This window comes from Anguilla rostrata, chromosome 10 (assembly GCF_018555375.3).
Source record: "Anguilla rostrata isolate EN2019 chromosome 10, ASM1855537v3, whole genome shotgun sequence".
In the NCBI taxonomy this organism is placed as follows: domain Eukaryota; kingdom Metazoa; phylum Chordata; class Actinopteri; order Anguilliformes; family Anguillidae; genus Anguilla; species Anguilla rostrata.
The window spans coordinates 13246623-13263865 of record NC_057942.1 but is presented as its reverse complement, the minus strand read 5'-3'; the positions used below and the strand labels follow the sequence as shown (position 1 = coordinate 13263865).

General features: G+C 47.7%; 1 protein-coding gene across 3 annotated transcripts in view; it reads left to right on the top strand.

Moving 5' to 3' along the window:
- Positions 1-17243, top strand: part of LOC135265044 (ral guanine nucleotide dissociation stimulator-like) — a 64999-nt gene that overhangs the window by 13375 nt on the left and 34381 nt on the right. The window contains exon 1 of one of the 3 annotated variants that reach the window (XM_064354243.1): positions 3076-4090. The exons of 1 other annotated variant lie outside the window; for it this stretch is intronic. In XM_064354243.1, the coding sequence (XP_064210313.1) occupies positions 3995-4090 (96 nt within the window). In that variant the 5' untranslated portion in view covers positions 3076-3994. Of the gene's footprint in view, positions 1-3075; positions 4091-7925; positions 8152-17243 lie in introns of those variants that run through there. One more of the 3 variants, XM_064354241.1, reaches the window with a different exon arrangement.

The following is a 17243-nucleotide window of genomic DNA, read 5'->3' as shown; positions in this document are numbered from 1 at the left end:
ACCAGTAAACCAACTCGACTGAAACAGAAGCGACTATGAGAAGGAAGAATAGGACCACCCCTGTACTATGCCAGAGAGTGAGGGGGCTTGAGGGAACCAATCACCAAGATCACTCATTATAAGTCTGCAGTTTCACTACCGAGGGGCCAATTTGTGTGTGTGCGCAGCTGAGCAGTTTACCTATCTGGGAATTTCAACTGTGCCCACAAAATATAGCTGCCAAAATAAATGCATTTCATTTTTAAATAGCCAGCAATGACTAAAAGTTTTTTAGGTTTTAGTCCTTCAGTCCTGGCAAAATCACTTAAATTACTTCTCTCTTTTTCTTATGCTCATTTTGCTGTTTTATGTGTGTGGGGTTTTTGTCACGGCTACGTGTTAATTGATTCTTGCAGGTGTGCGATCAATTAATTGCCCGTGGGACACTGGCTCGGGGGAACGGGGGCCCGTGGTGCAGCAGGTCATCCTTGTCATTCGAGCATCTGCTCGCTCTCTGAGATGTGGGCCAGCATTAATTTGGCTGCTGAACGCTAATTAGAAATCTGGAACAATTAGCTGTCGCTTTATGTTTGCTGTTTGTCTTGGGTTCACAGTTTTCCCACATTTTTTCTCGGCTTAACTAGCGATGCATATTGCGACGAATATATTTTACGTAATGTTTATTAGCGACTCTGTCCAAAATAGCTCATTTATAAAGGCTGCTCAGTACATACTGGACAGCAAGCTAAGAAAATTGTCAGGAGAAGGGTCCAAAGCAAGATAAATTCCCTGAAAACACATTAATTATTTAATGCTTTTTTCCTTCATGAAAAAAATAACTAATCTTTTTTATGTTCTTTATAAGCGCAATCTGCTATTGCCCATAATAATTTAGCTGTTGTTCACCTTCAATTTAACCGTCTGACATGCTTAGTGCTGCTGTTTGTTTTGAACCAAAAAAATCATGGAAATGTTTTTTCAAATCATGATGATCATGATGATCAAAATGTATTTTGCTGCCAAATGGTGCAATTTGCGAGCCTCCTTAGAATAACGATTTTATATTACAGACGTTTTTTCTTCTTCTCTGTGCTGCAAACGAATGCAGTTGCATGTCTGCCAACGACAGGGCACCCGCAGGGAATGAGAGCTTCAGTCCCCGACTGCACATTGTAAGAAGGCTGGAGGACTCCCAGGATCCCACTGCGTATGTTTTGTTCAGCAGAGGGCGATCCCTTGATAAGGGGACCCGCTTGTGGCCCCGTACCAGGTGTTCCTCGGGCAGACCTGAGTGGCGACTGCGTCTCCCCGCTTCTCCTCCGCGCGGCGAGGACGGTGTTTCTGAGCCCGGTCTCCGCGAGGTGCGCCGGGCCGGCCGAGGGCCTGCGCCCAATGGGGGGGACGGCTCTGCAGTTTCCATGGCGACCACGGGCTGCACAGTGTTTGCAGGAATGGTGCGGGGACTGCCTCTGCATCGTAATACACTTCTGCTGTCTGTTCTCTGCATCTGTGGCTTCCTCTGCAACCCCCCCCCCCACCTGCATCTCTCTCTCTCTCTCTTCCTCTCTCTCTTTCTCTATCTCTTTATCTCTTGATTTCTTTCTGCACCCATGTTTGGTCATTCCATCCATTGTGTTTTGGTCCAGAGACTCTGCAGTCCCTGAAAGGGCTGTAAAGTGAAGTAGCTGGTGTGGAACACACACCGCCTTTCGTCAGTTTGACGGACAAAGGACCGCAGTAAAAAGACTGATGGAAGATGGCATTCGGGATTCTGAGTGATGTTTTCTCTGATGCGTTGGACGATGGGAAGGTGTGACTGGCCCTTGTGTCGCAGCTCAAGCACGTTCGGCCAAACAAAAGCCACCTCTGCCACTTCACATTATTTACTGTCGAAGGCTGCCAATAAATTGTGAAAAGTGCTCCAAACACTCCAAGATTGATGGTGCAGCGATGATAAATATGTCTGAGCCTTTCAAACCAGGAGAGTCAATTTTTCTCATTTATGTATTTTTTTATGTGTATCAAAATGTGTTTCATATGAAAGTGCTTCCAAAAAAATATAAATCATAATATAATAATGTAGAGCAAGAAAGAATGACATTTGTGTAGGAAACCTATGGCTGATTAATCGGTCGGCGTTATAAAGACACACGGAGGACTACATATGGGTGGGCCAGTGTGTAATACGGACCCAGCGTAGAGGAAGGCTCCTGGTGCCCACACCCCCTTGTTTCTTTTTGTGAAACGGTGCCCTGGTCTTGAGCCCTCACTGTGAGGAGCACACTTTCCTGCTAGCCCTTCTCACTTTCCCCAGTTCAGTGTTCTGAATCTACAGGTTATTCTTCACCACTGACCCCTTCTCTCTATTTTCAACCTCCTCTCCCCATCCACTCAGCCATATTCTTTGGAAAGAGTGGATGGGGGGAGGGGAGCATTGCTGTCCACCATGCCTGTGGCAGAGAGATGTTTAATTATAGTATTGTATTTCATGGTTAAAAAAAAAATCATTCAGCAGTTCTTGAAATAAAAAATGAGAACATTTCTGAAATTTTAACAAGTGTTGGCAATATGATTGGCCTGGTTTACTAACAGATGATGGTAATCTTGCTCCGATTGTGGTTATTTATTTATTGTTCTCTCTTCAATGAAGGAAAAGGGTTTTTCCATTCTGTTGGATAGTACTTTCTGGCTCAGAGGCATTTCAGAGTAAAAAGCCGTGTGACCTACATTCCATCCTCGTGTCTCCATTGAACAGTTGAACAGCACTCCCTGTGATCAGCTATGGCCTTCAGCGATGTTAACAGACCTGCCAAACACCCCCCTCACCCCCTACCCCCCCACACCACACTGTAGTGCAGGGTAAATGCAGGAGAGGGGGGGCGGTGGATGCGGGGGTATGGTTCACTGGGTTGGGGTTGACTGGTGGGGCCAGGCCTAATTTCCCCCCAGTCAGGCGACAATGGGAAGGGCGAGGTGGGGCAGCTGAACGCATTGTTCATTCATTCCAGCCCATTCTTTTTCTTTTTTTTTTGGAGCGGCGGTACGTGACTAAGTGGACAAACAGAGAGAGCGCCACAGAAACACCGGCCAGGCAAACAGAGCATCACCAGGGTCGCGGGGAACAGAGGAAGAGGGCGAGAGAGTGACGAGAAACAGAAACGCCTGATAACCATCTGCTTGCCCGTATCGCCCGTTCTTTACGCGTCGCTCCGCTCGCTGCCCCAGCGCGTGCTGCACGGGGCTTCTCTTCGCGAGGACCGCAAACGGCTCTGCTGGCTGCCGTGCGCTTAGAGGAGAGGAGAGGAGAGAAAGAGGGAGGAGAGGAAGGAGGGCAGGGCGCGTGCCGTACTCGCTCCCTGTAGGTGGCGGCGGTTGTCGCGGGCGGCCCCCGAGCGCGGGAGCGGCGCCTGGCTGGGCTCGACCGTGGCGCAGCGGCGCAGCTGGCGCAGTCTGATATGCAGCCGCATGCTGCCGCACGCTCGGGGACCAGAGCCTTCCAGACGCAGCCGAAGACGGAGGACAGGAGACAGCTGCTGAGGCCACCGACTGTAGCTCTGAGGAGGACACCTCCTTCTTCCTCCACTGTGGAGAGAGAGAGAGAGAGAGAGGGAGAGAGAGAGAGAGAAAGAGAAGGAGAGAGAGAGAAAGAGAGAGAGAGAGAGAGGAGTGGAGAGAGAGTATGAGGGAGGGAGAGAGAGAGGAGGAGAGAGAGTAAGCAACAGTGTGAGAGAGGGAGAGAGAGAAAAAGTGAGAGAGAGAGAGATTCGAAGGAGCTGGGGAAGGAGGGGAGTGGGGCTGCTCTCTCAGTCTCAGACTCTCAGACTCCAGCAGCAGCAGCAGTAGCAGCGGGAGAAGCCGTAGCAGTGCAGCGTTTCTTTTTGTTTTATTTTTTATTTATTATTTTGCTGCAATTTTTCTGTGTAAAGCCCCATGTGCAGCAGCACTGAGCCTCAGCTGGAGGAGTGTTAGCCAGAGTAGCCCGCGCTCTGCTCCTGTCACTACACCATCAAGAACCATGGAAGCAAAGTCTGTCTTCAGCCTTCACAAAGCCCTGGCTCAGCCAGTGAAGATGTGCATGTTCGACTTCCCCGTGTCCATACTGGACGACTTGGTAAGCAGGCGAGCTTGCACATGCATGCCAGTTTCTCTTGGTCTTTGAGGATCCCGTAGAAGGCATTGGGGAATTAGCATCATGTGTGTATGCGTGTGTGTGTGTGTGTTTTGTGTGTGTGTGTGTATCTGCTGTTGCCGTTCAGGTGTTTTTAGCATCTCGCTGTTTGAAAAACGACGTGGCGCGCGTCATGGCTTTGAGCGAATGTGTGCGTGTGTGTTTACGTGCTCAGTGCAGCATATGTCTTTTTAAACTGCTGCGATGTTATATCTGAACCAGACGTGTGTCAGACAGTCTCTGTCCTTTATACTCTGCCAAGAGGGGTTATAAAAGCTGTTTTGCGGTATAAGGGGCTGTGCTTGGGCTGTGCTTATCATCCTCTGAGTGCTTCTGCAGCTGGGCAGATATGTATCACATTGCGGAGTGTCTCTTTCCGTTTAGTGGCTGCGGCAGGTCCCTGGATGCCCTAGAGGAGGAGCTCCAAAACTTTATTTTTTTAATTCCGGGGATCCATAAAATTTCTACCCTGTGGCTGAGGACCCTGATCCTCTAAAATGGTTTCCCCAAAAGCCACTGCAGCTGGTATTACTGTGGCATTTTAGCAACCTGTACATGGAAGCATGTCTCAATGATGTCATTATGTCATTGATCTGTCTGAAACATGTGTTTAGTACAAGACAAATATGTAATCACTGCAATGATTGCAGTATTATAGTATTGCCAAGGATATATTTATTTTAAGAGAATGTTCAAAATATGTCATTTACAAAATGTGGAAATATAAACAAAATAGTCTATCTGATGACAGTTTGAGAACCACTGCTCTATCCCATGGCTGCTCTATCCCACCCTCCCATTCAGCCCGCTCTGTTAAAATGCACAGTGCTCATGTCCACAGTGATCTGCATCCCCATGGTTACGCCGTAAACCTCTGCTCTGCCATCAGTTTCTTTTCCGTTCGCGAAAGCAAGCCCATGCTGCCATTAGCGCTTTGTAGCTCAGCTCTGACTGGGTCCGCTGTGGGCTCTCATTGTACCGCAACAGGAGTGAGGTGCGTGCGTGTCTCCCTGCTGTGGGGCAGGGCGCAGGGCCGAAAAGGGAGGTCCAGCTCCTGAGTGCCCTGGCCTATTAGAACACACCAGGCACTGACTGAGCCCCATAACACAGAAATCAGTAGCGAGCGTCTGGACTACGTAATCTGACTGTGACTGGGAGTCTGCAGTGGTGAGACCCGACTGGCTTTCTCTTACAGGGTATTCATTTTAGTTCCTTGGGTAAAAGCTGCAGCTTCTTTTCTTACAGGCGATATGCTAGCTCTCCTGTAGTACACCACGTGGTTCATGAGTGAGGACTACATGCCCTCAATTTCAGGGCTCCTCTTTCAGGTGTGGGTGGCACAGCAGTGATACAAAAACATACTACAATTGGTCATTTAAAATGGGAGAAAAATGGCTCTTCAGAGTCTGCACATTGTACTAATAGCCTCTGAGAACATTTCAATTATTTGCACAATCATAAGGCCATACATTCGATCCACAAGGCAATTGGTCAGATTTGTAGGGATAGAAAAACTATTCTTTTATGAGATATGGGCCACACCAAGACTCTTTCAGAACATTTTCATTTAACAGAATAATTGAGTGAAACTGTTAACTGTTAAAAATTAGTTTCCATTTGATTCCATTGTATGCTGGCTTTCATTGGCATAGTGGAGGAGGGGCAGATGTGTAGTCCTTTCACTTGCAATTAAATGATTAAACTATAATTTATATTCACTGTACCGCAGAACAGAAATGTGGGCCAGGTCTGATAGATGCTGTAGTGAAGGTTAGGGGCAGTCGGAACAATATCCTCCGGGGCCTGTGTCTAGTTCAGCCTGAGCCTGAGCGTACAGCACAGATCCCAGGCTTCTCTCCACAGCTGTACGTCTCCCCTTAAAGTGATTGTTAACTTGACTTTGATGGGGTCTGGCTTTTCAACATTATTCTCTCTCTGTCTCCGGGTTGGTCCTGGAGAAAGTGCTTTAAAATGCCAATGAGCTCGGAGCCAAAGCCAGGAGCCCCACGAACGTCGCTTTACGGCTTCTTCAGATAAAAGAGTGCCGTAAATCCCTCTCCCCGCTGAGCCCGTTTCTCTTCGCAGGGAGCTGAAGGGTTGGCTGTGACCTCCAACTCCAGCCTTTCGGTGTCTCTGTTTGTGTAGCGAATCTTTACAAAACAAAGTCTTTACAGAACAACTTTTAGCAGTTACTTTATGACATCGGTGTCAATGCACGCTGACCAGTTTGCAGTCGTGCCATTAAATAAACTGTGGTGAATAATATAATTTAACAATCAATTTCTTTATAACATTTGACCTTAAATTAGGTTAAAATCATGATTAATATGTGTCGTATTTATATGAATACAGGAAAACCTGTAGTGGTACATGAGCCTGTTGAAGTATTTTTCCGTTTTCCAAAAAAACTGTTTGCCTCAGTTTTCTCTCCAGTTTGGAATGTCTATTCACATTCTTTTTTATGTCTACTCAATGCAGTAACATCCTTCATTCATTGTGCACTGGCATGGTCCAGATTTTGCCTGAGCCATAAGGTCAGTCGTTAAACAAATTGCCAGTGCCTCAGCTCTGTAACCATCTCTTGAGGCCAAGTCATTTTCTTTAGTCTTCTGCTCATCCCCCATTTATGCAACATTTTAAATTAAGTATTTCCTCAAGTCCTCAACTGGTGACTCACGCTGTAGTTACCACAGCCATCAGACCAGCAAAGCATTTACAAACAGAGAGTGTAATAAGCTGTGGAATAATATACCGATAATATGCTGCAATAAAGGCACGAAACATAAGCAGAATTCTGCCAAATAAATGAAAACAATCATCCCTTTACATGACTGTCACAGACACTAAAGCATTAGAATATACGGGTAACATTATGATCGCTTGGACCTGCAAGGCAGGACAGCAATGCCTCTAGTGTCACCTAGGGATGGGAGGATTTCAGTCTGTCCCATGCGTGTGCGAGCCTGATTGGTCAACTGTGGTGTGATAAAAAGTGGCAGCTGACATCACATGCTTCCGAAGCGAGCATATGCTTGTCTGCACTCTCCTGAATTCACAACAGAGACTGCAGTGAACTTTGCTGTGTAAGTGTGATTGGGCTTTCCAAATTAGGGAGAAAACAGGGAAAAAACTTAAGATTGCTCTAAGCTTAAAATTTCAAAGGTACTCTTAATGAGAGTCAGTTGCAACTACACAAACCTATAAGGACAGTCCTGTAATTCCCCTGTTGAGATTGTTAACAGGATGTCAAATAACTCATTTGTTTACTTTGTGAGGCTTATAAATTATTTTGTCAGGTGCCATTCTTGAGTAACACTCATAATTTACCTTTGGTGTTATGAAATGTTTTTCTGGAAAGGTCAAAGTCTTCCTAAAAAAATCATTTGAGAATCTGGGGTTTTGCAATAGTCACCTAGAATAGGAAACCCCTCAGAAGCCCAGACTTACGCTTTCATTTTTGATTTGGTTGCTCTGGCAACAGAGCCCTTAAGAACGGGAGCATCAAGACGTGCTAACAGTCTCGCCGTCCGAGCAAGAGGATAGGTTAAGCCACAGCCAGCTTGGCCCTCAGCCACGATGGGCAACGCCGTCTTCTCTTTAGATCAGGTGTGTGTAAAAATGCCCGAGGAGGTTAATGTTTCATTGTGTTTGTCCCTGGACTCTGTTGACACTGCTGTTAATGTGTATACCTGTGGGAGTGGGTCTGGAGGGCTGCTTTGAGAGGGCCGCCGATGGTAATCGGTGTCATTGATAGGGAGGGAGTGGAGGAGAAAGGTCCGTGCCGCCCCCCCCCCCTCCTCCCAGCCTCGGCGTCTGCCGTTCCCGATCCATACTATCAGCGGGATTCCTAATTCCGAACAGCAGTTTTACGGTGTTGGCTGGGGACGGGCATGCTGTGCACATTCGGGACTAATGGACTGTCGCGGAGGGGAGGTCACTGTTGGAATGAGACAATGCACAGGACTGCCTTCCTCAAATGGAGACATAGAGCAGCAGCCAGGCAGGTAGGAATCATTGCACCAGAGCCAAGAGGACGAATGGTGTGGCTTTATCCCCCTAATCTAATAAATAGCATCTTTCACTGTGTCCCCTCAGTCGACCTGCCCTTTGACTTAGATTGTGATTTATTTATGCTCATTTGCTGCTGTTGTGCTTTTAAAGCGAACCCCTGCCATTTCCCTAAGCATAGCGTAGGTTACCAGACCGGTGCGGGGATACACAGAGAGATTCGTGCTCAAGAGCAGGGAGATATTGGGATTTAAGGTATGACTTGTGAATAATGAAACAGCTGAATTAAGTGAATAATCATATCCTGTTCATCATTATCTGTACACGGTGTGCTGTGTGTGTACAGTGCCATATCAGACGGAGGCAGTGAGGTTTGTGGTGACCTGCCTGGATTTTGCCTGTGACGTTTCCCCCCTGAAATGATTGAGAGTTTTGGGGACTCACTTGTGTCAGTCCGTGTGTTTGCTGTGTCCGAGTAGCACATGATGTAGCAGACATTGGGCTCAACAGGTTTGACGTTGGCTTTGAACTCTGGGCAGCGGCTGTAAATAATTTAACAATAAATCAATAAGAATTAATAATAATGTCTTTTGACTGCGCGTGTGCCCCCTGTCTGTTTGGCATCTCCACTTCAGCCCAAACACTCCCCATCCGGGTTCTCACAGGTATTATTGCACGGAGCTGGGGGGGGGGGCTTGAGGGGGGGAGATGGTGAAGGGCTCCACAAGACCGCACTGGACGGTGGCGGCGTTTTGGGGTCGAAAGTGGGGCAGGGCTTCCTCTATTGTTTTTACTGCCTTTGAACTCAGCCCCAGATGCATGGGGCGTCCCACCTAGTGGATGCAGTGATGTTTGAGGGCCCTTTGTTTTGCGCTGCTATGGAAAGATCCAGGCCGGTATCCTGTCCAAGGCCGAGGACAGGGGGTGTTATGGGAGTGCCGTAGCCGTAGGAAATTACTTTCCATTCAGGGCTCCAGTGTGTGGAACTGGCCAGAAGCAAGAGGACATCTTCCCAAAGGGAGGTCATCCAGCACTGCCAGCAAGTGCAACTTCAAAGCCTGCTGTGTTTATTTTCATCCCTCTTATACAACATTGTTTAGTGGATGTGTGTGTGTGTGTGTGTGTGCATGCATGTGAGTGTGTGTGTGTGTCCACCCTTATATAAACTGAACATACAGCTGTATTGAAAATACTATAATGATAAATATATTTGTTAGTGGTGTATTATATGTACATTGTACATTTTCCCTTATATTGTATTGCAATATCTTGAAAATGTATTCTATTTCAGTATGTTTTCAGTATGTTGCATTTCTGTAATGCTGTGCAGGAGTGCGTGTGCTGTGTAATGACAGCTTCTGCAGGGATAGAAACATTCATGCACTACTTTTAGCTCTTGGCATTTGATCCGTGAAGTGCAGGGGCACACGGCTGAGAGTATTTAGAAACGTTGGCCTGAAATAAGCTGTTGAATATTTGTATCGTTTCCACAGTTAGTCCAGTAAATGTCATAATAAAATAAGGTCTTGAGCAGGGCAAAGGCCTTTGCAGGGCAGGAGACTGCAGCACAGGTATGACTGCACAGGTCTCTTGACTGTTGTACAGGTATGGCTGCCCAAATCTCAGCTTGTAATGTTAACTCCGCTTAGAATCCTGTCAAGCAATGTCACTGGCCCAAATTGGCCCCTGGTCTCCATCTTGTCTGCCTCCCTGTACTCCTGCAGGTAGACTTGGGACTCTAGAAAGGGACCTGCCGGCTTGTCTTATAATTGGGTGTCTGAGGGGCTCAGGAAACATCCCGTAGCTGTATTTTGTCATGGCCTGCTTTCCTCTGCAGGCCCAGGGCCAGTTAAAGTGGCTTTGAGTCTCTGATTGGCTGGAGAGGCAGGGCTGATGACTCCTGTACTGGCTTGTTAATGAGGGCAGAGGAGCACAGAATACTGCTACATCTCTGAATCCAGTCTACTGCAGGTCTGTGCAGGTCTCACAAAGGGTGGATTAATGGTGTTCTTTCTGATCAAAGGACCGTGCTCTGCCTCTTATCAGGGCTTTATTCTGAGTGATGCTTGTGCTCCTGAATATTCATGAATAAAAGAACAAGTAAATGTTGCTGTTAATGAGAAAAGCAACATATTTCTGCTTGGTGAAATGTTTTTAAAAGCCTGGGAGGGTTTCAGAGTCTTGAGTGTTTGTCTTCTTTTTCTCCTTGAAAGTCTAGAGTGGTTGTTGAAAAACATCCGTTTGCAGTTGTTTCCTGTCCGTTCCTCGTATTAGGGAAAAAGGTCATTGAAAAACAAATCCATCTGCTCATTTTTCTTGTGTTTAAAACCTGCCTGTGTATCTGACTTTTAAAGCAATTACAGCACTATTGTAGCCGAGGAAAGCTGGGCAAAAAAGAAAAGGAAAGCTGAGCTCTCCAGACGAACTACAGGCCCAAATGCACAGCAGGACTACTGTTTCTTTGTTCTCTTGCCGCAGTAGCTGTAAATAATGGCAAATAGATGTGATCCAGAAGCCCTCTCTCAGGGCTTCCCAGCAGTTGAAGAGGCAAGAGGGAGTATTTGCACTCTTACCACACACACACACACAACACACACACACGCACACACACCCCACACACACACGCATACACTTGCTTGCGCATGCACACGCATATACACATGCACATACACTTGCGTGTATACAGACACACCACATTTATACATGTACGCACACATACAACACCCAGTCAAGACTGTTGGCAAGGAACAGCTCCTCGCAGGGTCTCCTCCAGTGCGCTAAGAATCCCAAGTGGCCCTCGCTGTCCGAGCAACCCTGGCAAGACCCATCAGCGACGACAAGGCGGGCATTGACTGGGCCCATGCCACCCTCAGCTCACTTCCGCCCCATCCGAGCCGCATTTCAGAGCGGGGACACGGAGGACCCGCCGCCCAGACCGCGCAGTTATAGCGCCCAGGCGGAGATGCCTGCGAGGCGCGCAGCCCTGGCCTGCGCCTGGGATGTGTTACAGTCACACTCGGGTCGGCGGACAGAGCCCCGAGCCCTGCACTCGTGTGAGGGGCAGCGCGGCATCCTTCTGTCTGCGTGCCGCTCTCACCAGCTCTGGGACCCAGAAAGCCGCCAAACGCGCAGATGAGCTTGAACCGCCCGGTTTGCAAACACTTTTGCAGAAATCTTTAGTACTTTAAGACTTTTCCCACCCCACCTTGGTACGCTGCTAGAGCTCGCAGATTCTCTCCCGTTTTCCCTTTACGCGACAGTCCCTTTGCGTTCTGGGCTCCCTCATTCAGGGTGGCTTGCATAGCTGACATTTGTTCTGCCGTATATTCTCAAGGAATTGTGGGTGTTGATGATGCGGTTCATGAAGCTCAGGTGCTGCCTGTTTTGTGTGATCACAGCTCTCCCTTCACTTCAGCTCGGTACTCTGGGGGTTTTCCCATCACCCTGTTTCCAAAAACACCCTAAAAAACCCCACATCTGAAACGAGAGCTGCTCTGGGCTGCGGTTAACGTACGACTGAGCTGGTTCGAAAGGGGACTAACGTTACTCCCTGTTGTATCTGTTTCAGAGACCCTGTTAGCTGAAGAGCAGCTGCTGCTAACCTTTTAGCAGCGCTGTGTTTTGAGCCCCGGTATAATTTTGTTACCGTGCGGGAGTGGATGTGACGAGCTCTTCAAGTGGTGTCACCTCTTCACTCGTTCTGCAGCAGCTGAGAGCCTTTGCATATAGCTTTCATCTGCGTTAGTTTTTTGTTGCTGTTTTTGTTTCTGTATCTTAAATCATGTTTCCACTTCAGTGTGAGAAAAAATGTGGCTCAGTGAACAAGTATAAAAAATGTGATCACATGCTGAATATATTTTCCCTTCAGTGCCGTTGACTGTGCTAGGATTTACTCATTTGGAGCTTTTCACGCAGTTGTTAATAAGGTCTCAGATTACAGAGTGTAAGCACATCCATTCAGGCAGTAACAGTGAAATGTATTCTTCTGGCTCTGTGTCTCTAGGTCCTGCAAACCTGAAATGCCCCCTCTAGTGGCCAAAATCGCTAATGACTCATAGTGCTGTCTATAAAGAGGTGTTGATTCTCTGAACCGAGCAGTAAAATAAGATACCCTCCCTTCCAGTTAGAGGGATCTGCCAAGCTATCCTGCCTCAAGATAGCTGTGTTTGCTAATGCATGAAAAGGCTTGCCTCAGTGCCTTACAATGTTGGTGCAAGCAGATTACATTTATGAAATATGTAATAGAGGTTAGCTGTGTGTGTCAACACTAATATTCACACAAACATGGCTTTTCCATGGATATCTCATTCTGCTCCCTAGGCTTCTGGAGAAGAGGCCAGTTGTTTTGACTCCTCGGGCTTCAGTGATAAGCGAAGGCCTTGGGTCAGCATTGTGACTCACCCACTAACCCCTGTGCACTGACCTGGGTATCATGTGACCCCTGTGAGTCAGCTGTAGGCTGCTCTACTTAGAACTGGCCTCTTTCAACCTGCGAGCAGCAGCACTGCTGACACTGTCTCATGCTGCATCTCCTAAAGCTGTGTACAGGGTATTATGTTAGTCCCAGCTCAGCAACACACACACACACGTACATGTGCCCAGACACACTATCGCATGCACACACACACGCACGCACGCACATACATGTGCACACACATACAGTACACACACTCACACATACGCATACACGTGAATGCACACTTGTGCCAGCACATGTATACACACACGCATACACACACACGCACGCACACACATACATGTGCACACACATACAGCACATACACTCACACATACGCATACATGTGAATCCACACTTGTGCCAGCACATGTATACACACACACACACACATACACAAACATGTACACACACCCACACACTAAATCTACTAGAGCCCTGTTAAGAGCTTTGATGCGCCAATCACCAAGATTAGACAAAATCATCTGACATTTGCAAAACAGTAAAAGTCCAAGTGTAAATCCATGCAATCGATATAAGTTTAATAACCAGTGCAGTATTTCACTCTCCAAGTACTATTTGGTGAGCTGTAGGCTGTATAGCTTAGGGAATGAAGGCTTGGTAGAGGCTTTAGTATACAATGAGATATTCTCAGACCTTTTGCTATGGCCAGAAGATGTTTCACTCACAAGAGCAACATAATGCATATTGCATGTTGTGTTTTTACAACAGCAGTGAATTAATATTTTATGCAGATGTGATTTGGGGTGCCTTGAAACCACAGCCCCAGCTTGCCAGGATAGAAGGTAGTTCTGTGGGTATTCCCCTGGTTTTGTTTGTTCACACGGAGGTGAGAATAGGGGAGCTCCCAGAGAACCCAGGCACAAAACACCGGGGGAACCTGGGGAAGTTTTCAACACGGGAAGAGAGAAGCCGATTTTCCCATCAGGCATTGCAAGAAGGAAGCGGGAATTACCCGAAATTATGCCAGGATGGTTAATCCTCTGTTACAGAGATAAGTATTAGAGGAGAACAATGGGAAATTTGAGGGATTAATTAGGATTTAAAAATTCCGCATTCTGTTTGGCAACAATGAACAAATGGGCTGTTCAGAAACAGCAGAGAAGCTCTGGCATCCACTCAAGGGGTGAGTCAGTAAAGAGCCACAGGGATGAGTTGCTCACATAGAGTCCTGCCTCTGTGTGCCTCTTATATTTTCTGACTAGTTATGACATCATGGATTGTGGCCAATTACCTGCCTTGGGAACGGGGGGGATTTGCTGCTGGAACAGAGCAGCAGAGCCCTGAGAAAATTGAAAGTCACCAACGGGAACGGTATCGACAAAAGGATGATGCCTGCTGTCTCTCAGACTCTCCTAGAGTGCGCCAATTTAGCATTTGTTAGACATGCTATCGTATATCTACAGTAAGGAATGTGCCATATATCTAAAGGAAGGAATGTCAAGCCGTCGTCTAATCAGTCAATGCTTGCCTGGAATCAATGCAGTTCATGACAATGCCCTGCGGACTGCCAGGAAAGAATTTACATGATAGCCATCTCTCAGTAAATGGAATCTACTTTGCATTTTAGATATGCAGTCTTTTTTTTCTAAGAACACAAAGAATGCGGGAGGTTTGTGTGCGTGCTTCTCTGCATGTTGGGAGGCATTGCCATTCTTATCCCCGTCTGTAGCGGCATTCTTCACTCGTGACTCCCTGCTGTCACCGGCCTGATGCTCCGGAATGTTCTGTGATTAGAGAGTGGCACAGCGCCGTAAGCAGTCAAATCCATGCTGCCCCCCGTCCCCCACCCCCACCCAGGTGCTGTTATCAGTCTCACCTCCTAATGAAGATTAGTTTACACCTCTTCACAGTTGAGACGTGGGAACGGCCATACAGAATGGGAAAGTGGCCTACAAATCTCAGCATCGCTGGTATTGACTTTTATATTGACTGGAGTCCCCCTGCACTCCAGTCTCCAGCTGGTGACAGTCTGGAGTGGGGGTGGGGCGGGGCGAGGCGGGGCATCGGGGGGAGGGGGCTGCAGATGATGTCAGCCTCCTTGGAGAGCAGTAAATGGTGCTGGGGGTCGGGCGTCAGGCTGTGTCACCGTGCGAGCGTCCCGCTATTTATTTATTGACCCCGCCGGTGCAGTTTGGTAAATGTAAGTGGCCGTTCCAATTAAATTATTCCTGGGCACCGCAGCTACTTCACAGCCACCTGCCTCCTCCACCTTCCCCGGCTTCAGAACTGCCAGTATGGGAGTTGGTGCATGCGCCCCCCCCTCGCATGGTGCAGATGTAGCAGCGTGCTTTCTTCTGAGCCGTGCGTGCGGGTGTGGGTGGGGGCCTCTGTGTGTGTTCCTTACTTTCTGCCAAATAGCGTGAGACCATTGTTTTTACAGTATATTACTGTTATTATGGCATCGCTATTATTTTTGGGAACGTGATCGCTGTTAAACTTGCTGTTAAAATATTGTTGTTTCTGGTGGAGAGGTGTTGTTCCTGAATTTATTTTATTTGCGTTAACGTTGCATAAATACCCAGGGAGCCGTGCGGAATTTGCCCGGGTGGGGGGAAACTGAACTCGTAATTGAGGAAGGGGAGGCAGTAAAAGTGAGGGCCGCCTTTAGCGTAGTTTCAGGAGGTGTTTTTACGAGGCTGGTGTGGTCAGAACGTGGTGACAGATATACAGCCAGACAGACAAAAGCCAGGTTACATGAGGACGTCGATTACGCACTGTTTACTTGCAGCCTGCATGCTCAGTCCCTTCCCTTTGTCATTAGTGTCTGTTTCTGCCCACACGCTGGCTTGAGTCGCGGGCTAGCGTGTGGGGGCGGAGCACGGGGGGGGGTGGGGTCCGCGTTTCAGGGGACCGCTGTTTCGGCAGCATGCGGTGCCCCTGGGCTACAGGGCCGATCTAGAGCAGAGGAAGCAGGTCAGCTATTGGGGCTTGAAAATGAGCGATTGGCTGGGGTGGAGGTCATGAACGATTGCGCTGAAAGAGGTGGGCTCTGCCTGTTATGCCATAGGTGTGTGTGGGGTGCGTTGCTAGGGTGGGATGGAGACACTGTGTTCCCTTTTGAAATTTATGCTGCAACGCAAACAGGCAGCACCTGGCAGTGGGTCGCCTAGCGTATGTCAGCCAGCCCCACGCTGACGCTGGAGGTGGGGAGGCGGGGCTACAGCATCGCCATTTGATTGATGCGGCAGATTTTCCTGTGGGCCGCTGTCGCTGAGCGTGCACTGTGTCCGTTGCCCTGAGACAGGACGTGATGCGATGGACAGGCCCGTTTGAGAAGGGGCCCCGCAGGCGCAGAGAGCAAGGCCCCTGCTGACTGTGCACTGGCACGCAGACTCCGACGACCGCTTCAGGCACATCCAGTGCAGCCACTGTGTCCCCAGCAGTAAAACATACACCTCCTGACGCGTGGCACGCAAACAACAACACAGAGGCCAGTGCAAAGGAGGGGATGTCAGGTTTACAAAAGTTCAAATGAGACAGGATGCTGTTAAACCTGAACTCTGTTTTGAGTAAACTTGAACTCAGTCTACTGGAGTTATACTTTATAATGTTTATTTTGTTACACGGGTACATTCTACTCCCCTAGATACTGGGGGAGAAAATTGAATGTGTGGTGTTGACACATGCACATTCAAATGGACAAATTGTTTCATCATTATAATCTTTATTAATATTTTTATTTTTGTTGGTGTTTCATTCTTCTGTTATCATTTATTATTTTATTTTCTGTTGCTACTACTGTATATCTGTATATATATATATATATATACTGTCATCATGTTTTTCTATTGCCTTGCATAATTAATCATTCCCTCGGCAATACTAGTATATGCAGCCATGTCTTGGGAGAAAGATAGATAGAAAGATAGTAAGATTTGAAGGAGCTGGAGAAGGCCTGAGAGTGAGGGAGAGAGAGACAAAGAGACAGAGAGAGAGAGAGACAATACGGGTGCTCTACAAAAAGCCACCTTTGGTCTAAGATTTGTGACAAATGCGGGTTAATGGCAGTGTCGTGGGTCTGACAGTGATCAGAGCAGGAGGACGCTGCTCAGCTTCCTCTCCACTCCACAGCTGCAGCCCCGTCTGCCCGTCCGGCTTTCTGAAAGGGAAGCGCAGGAGCAACGCTAATGTCTTTCCTCTGAAACTGATAGGGAGACGCAGAGGGGCGAGGGAGCTGACGGGTGAAGAATGATGTTGTGAAACAACTCTCGAATTATACCAGGTGCAAAAGAACCCTGTCCACAGCCACAGCTGCTGCTCTTCTTCTGTTAGTATATACAGAGATGAAGATGACTGGAGAGGTCCGTTATATAATGCTGACCTTCAGGAGTCAGAAGGACAAGGTTTACAGTTTCCCTAATTCGAAACTGAAAATTTGAAGGACTTCAAATTGCACTGGGGCAATCTCACCTGGGGTTCAGACTGTTCAGTACTTTGACCTCTAAACACCAATCCCATTGCTGAATGCAATAGTGAGCTGACCCTGATTGAACACTGCAGTTCTGTTATTCACATGGTCAGTCCTGTTCTGGAGTACTATACCAGTGGACACCTTTTTCAACCAGAGTGCCAGACACTGCATGCAAATCCATTTATATAGTATCAATA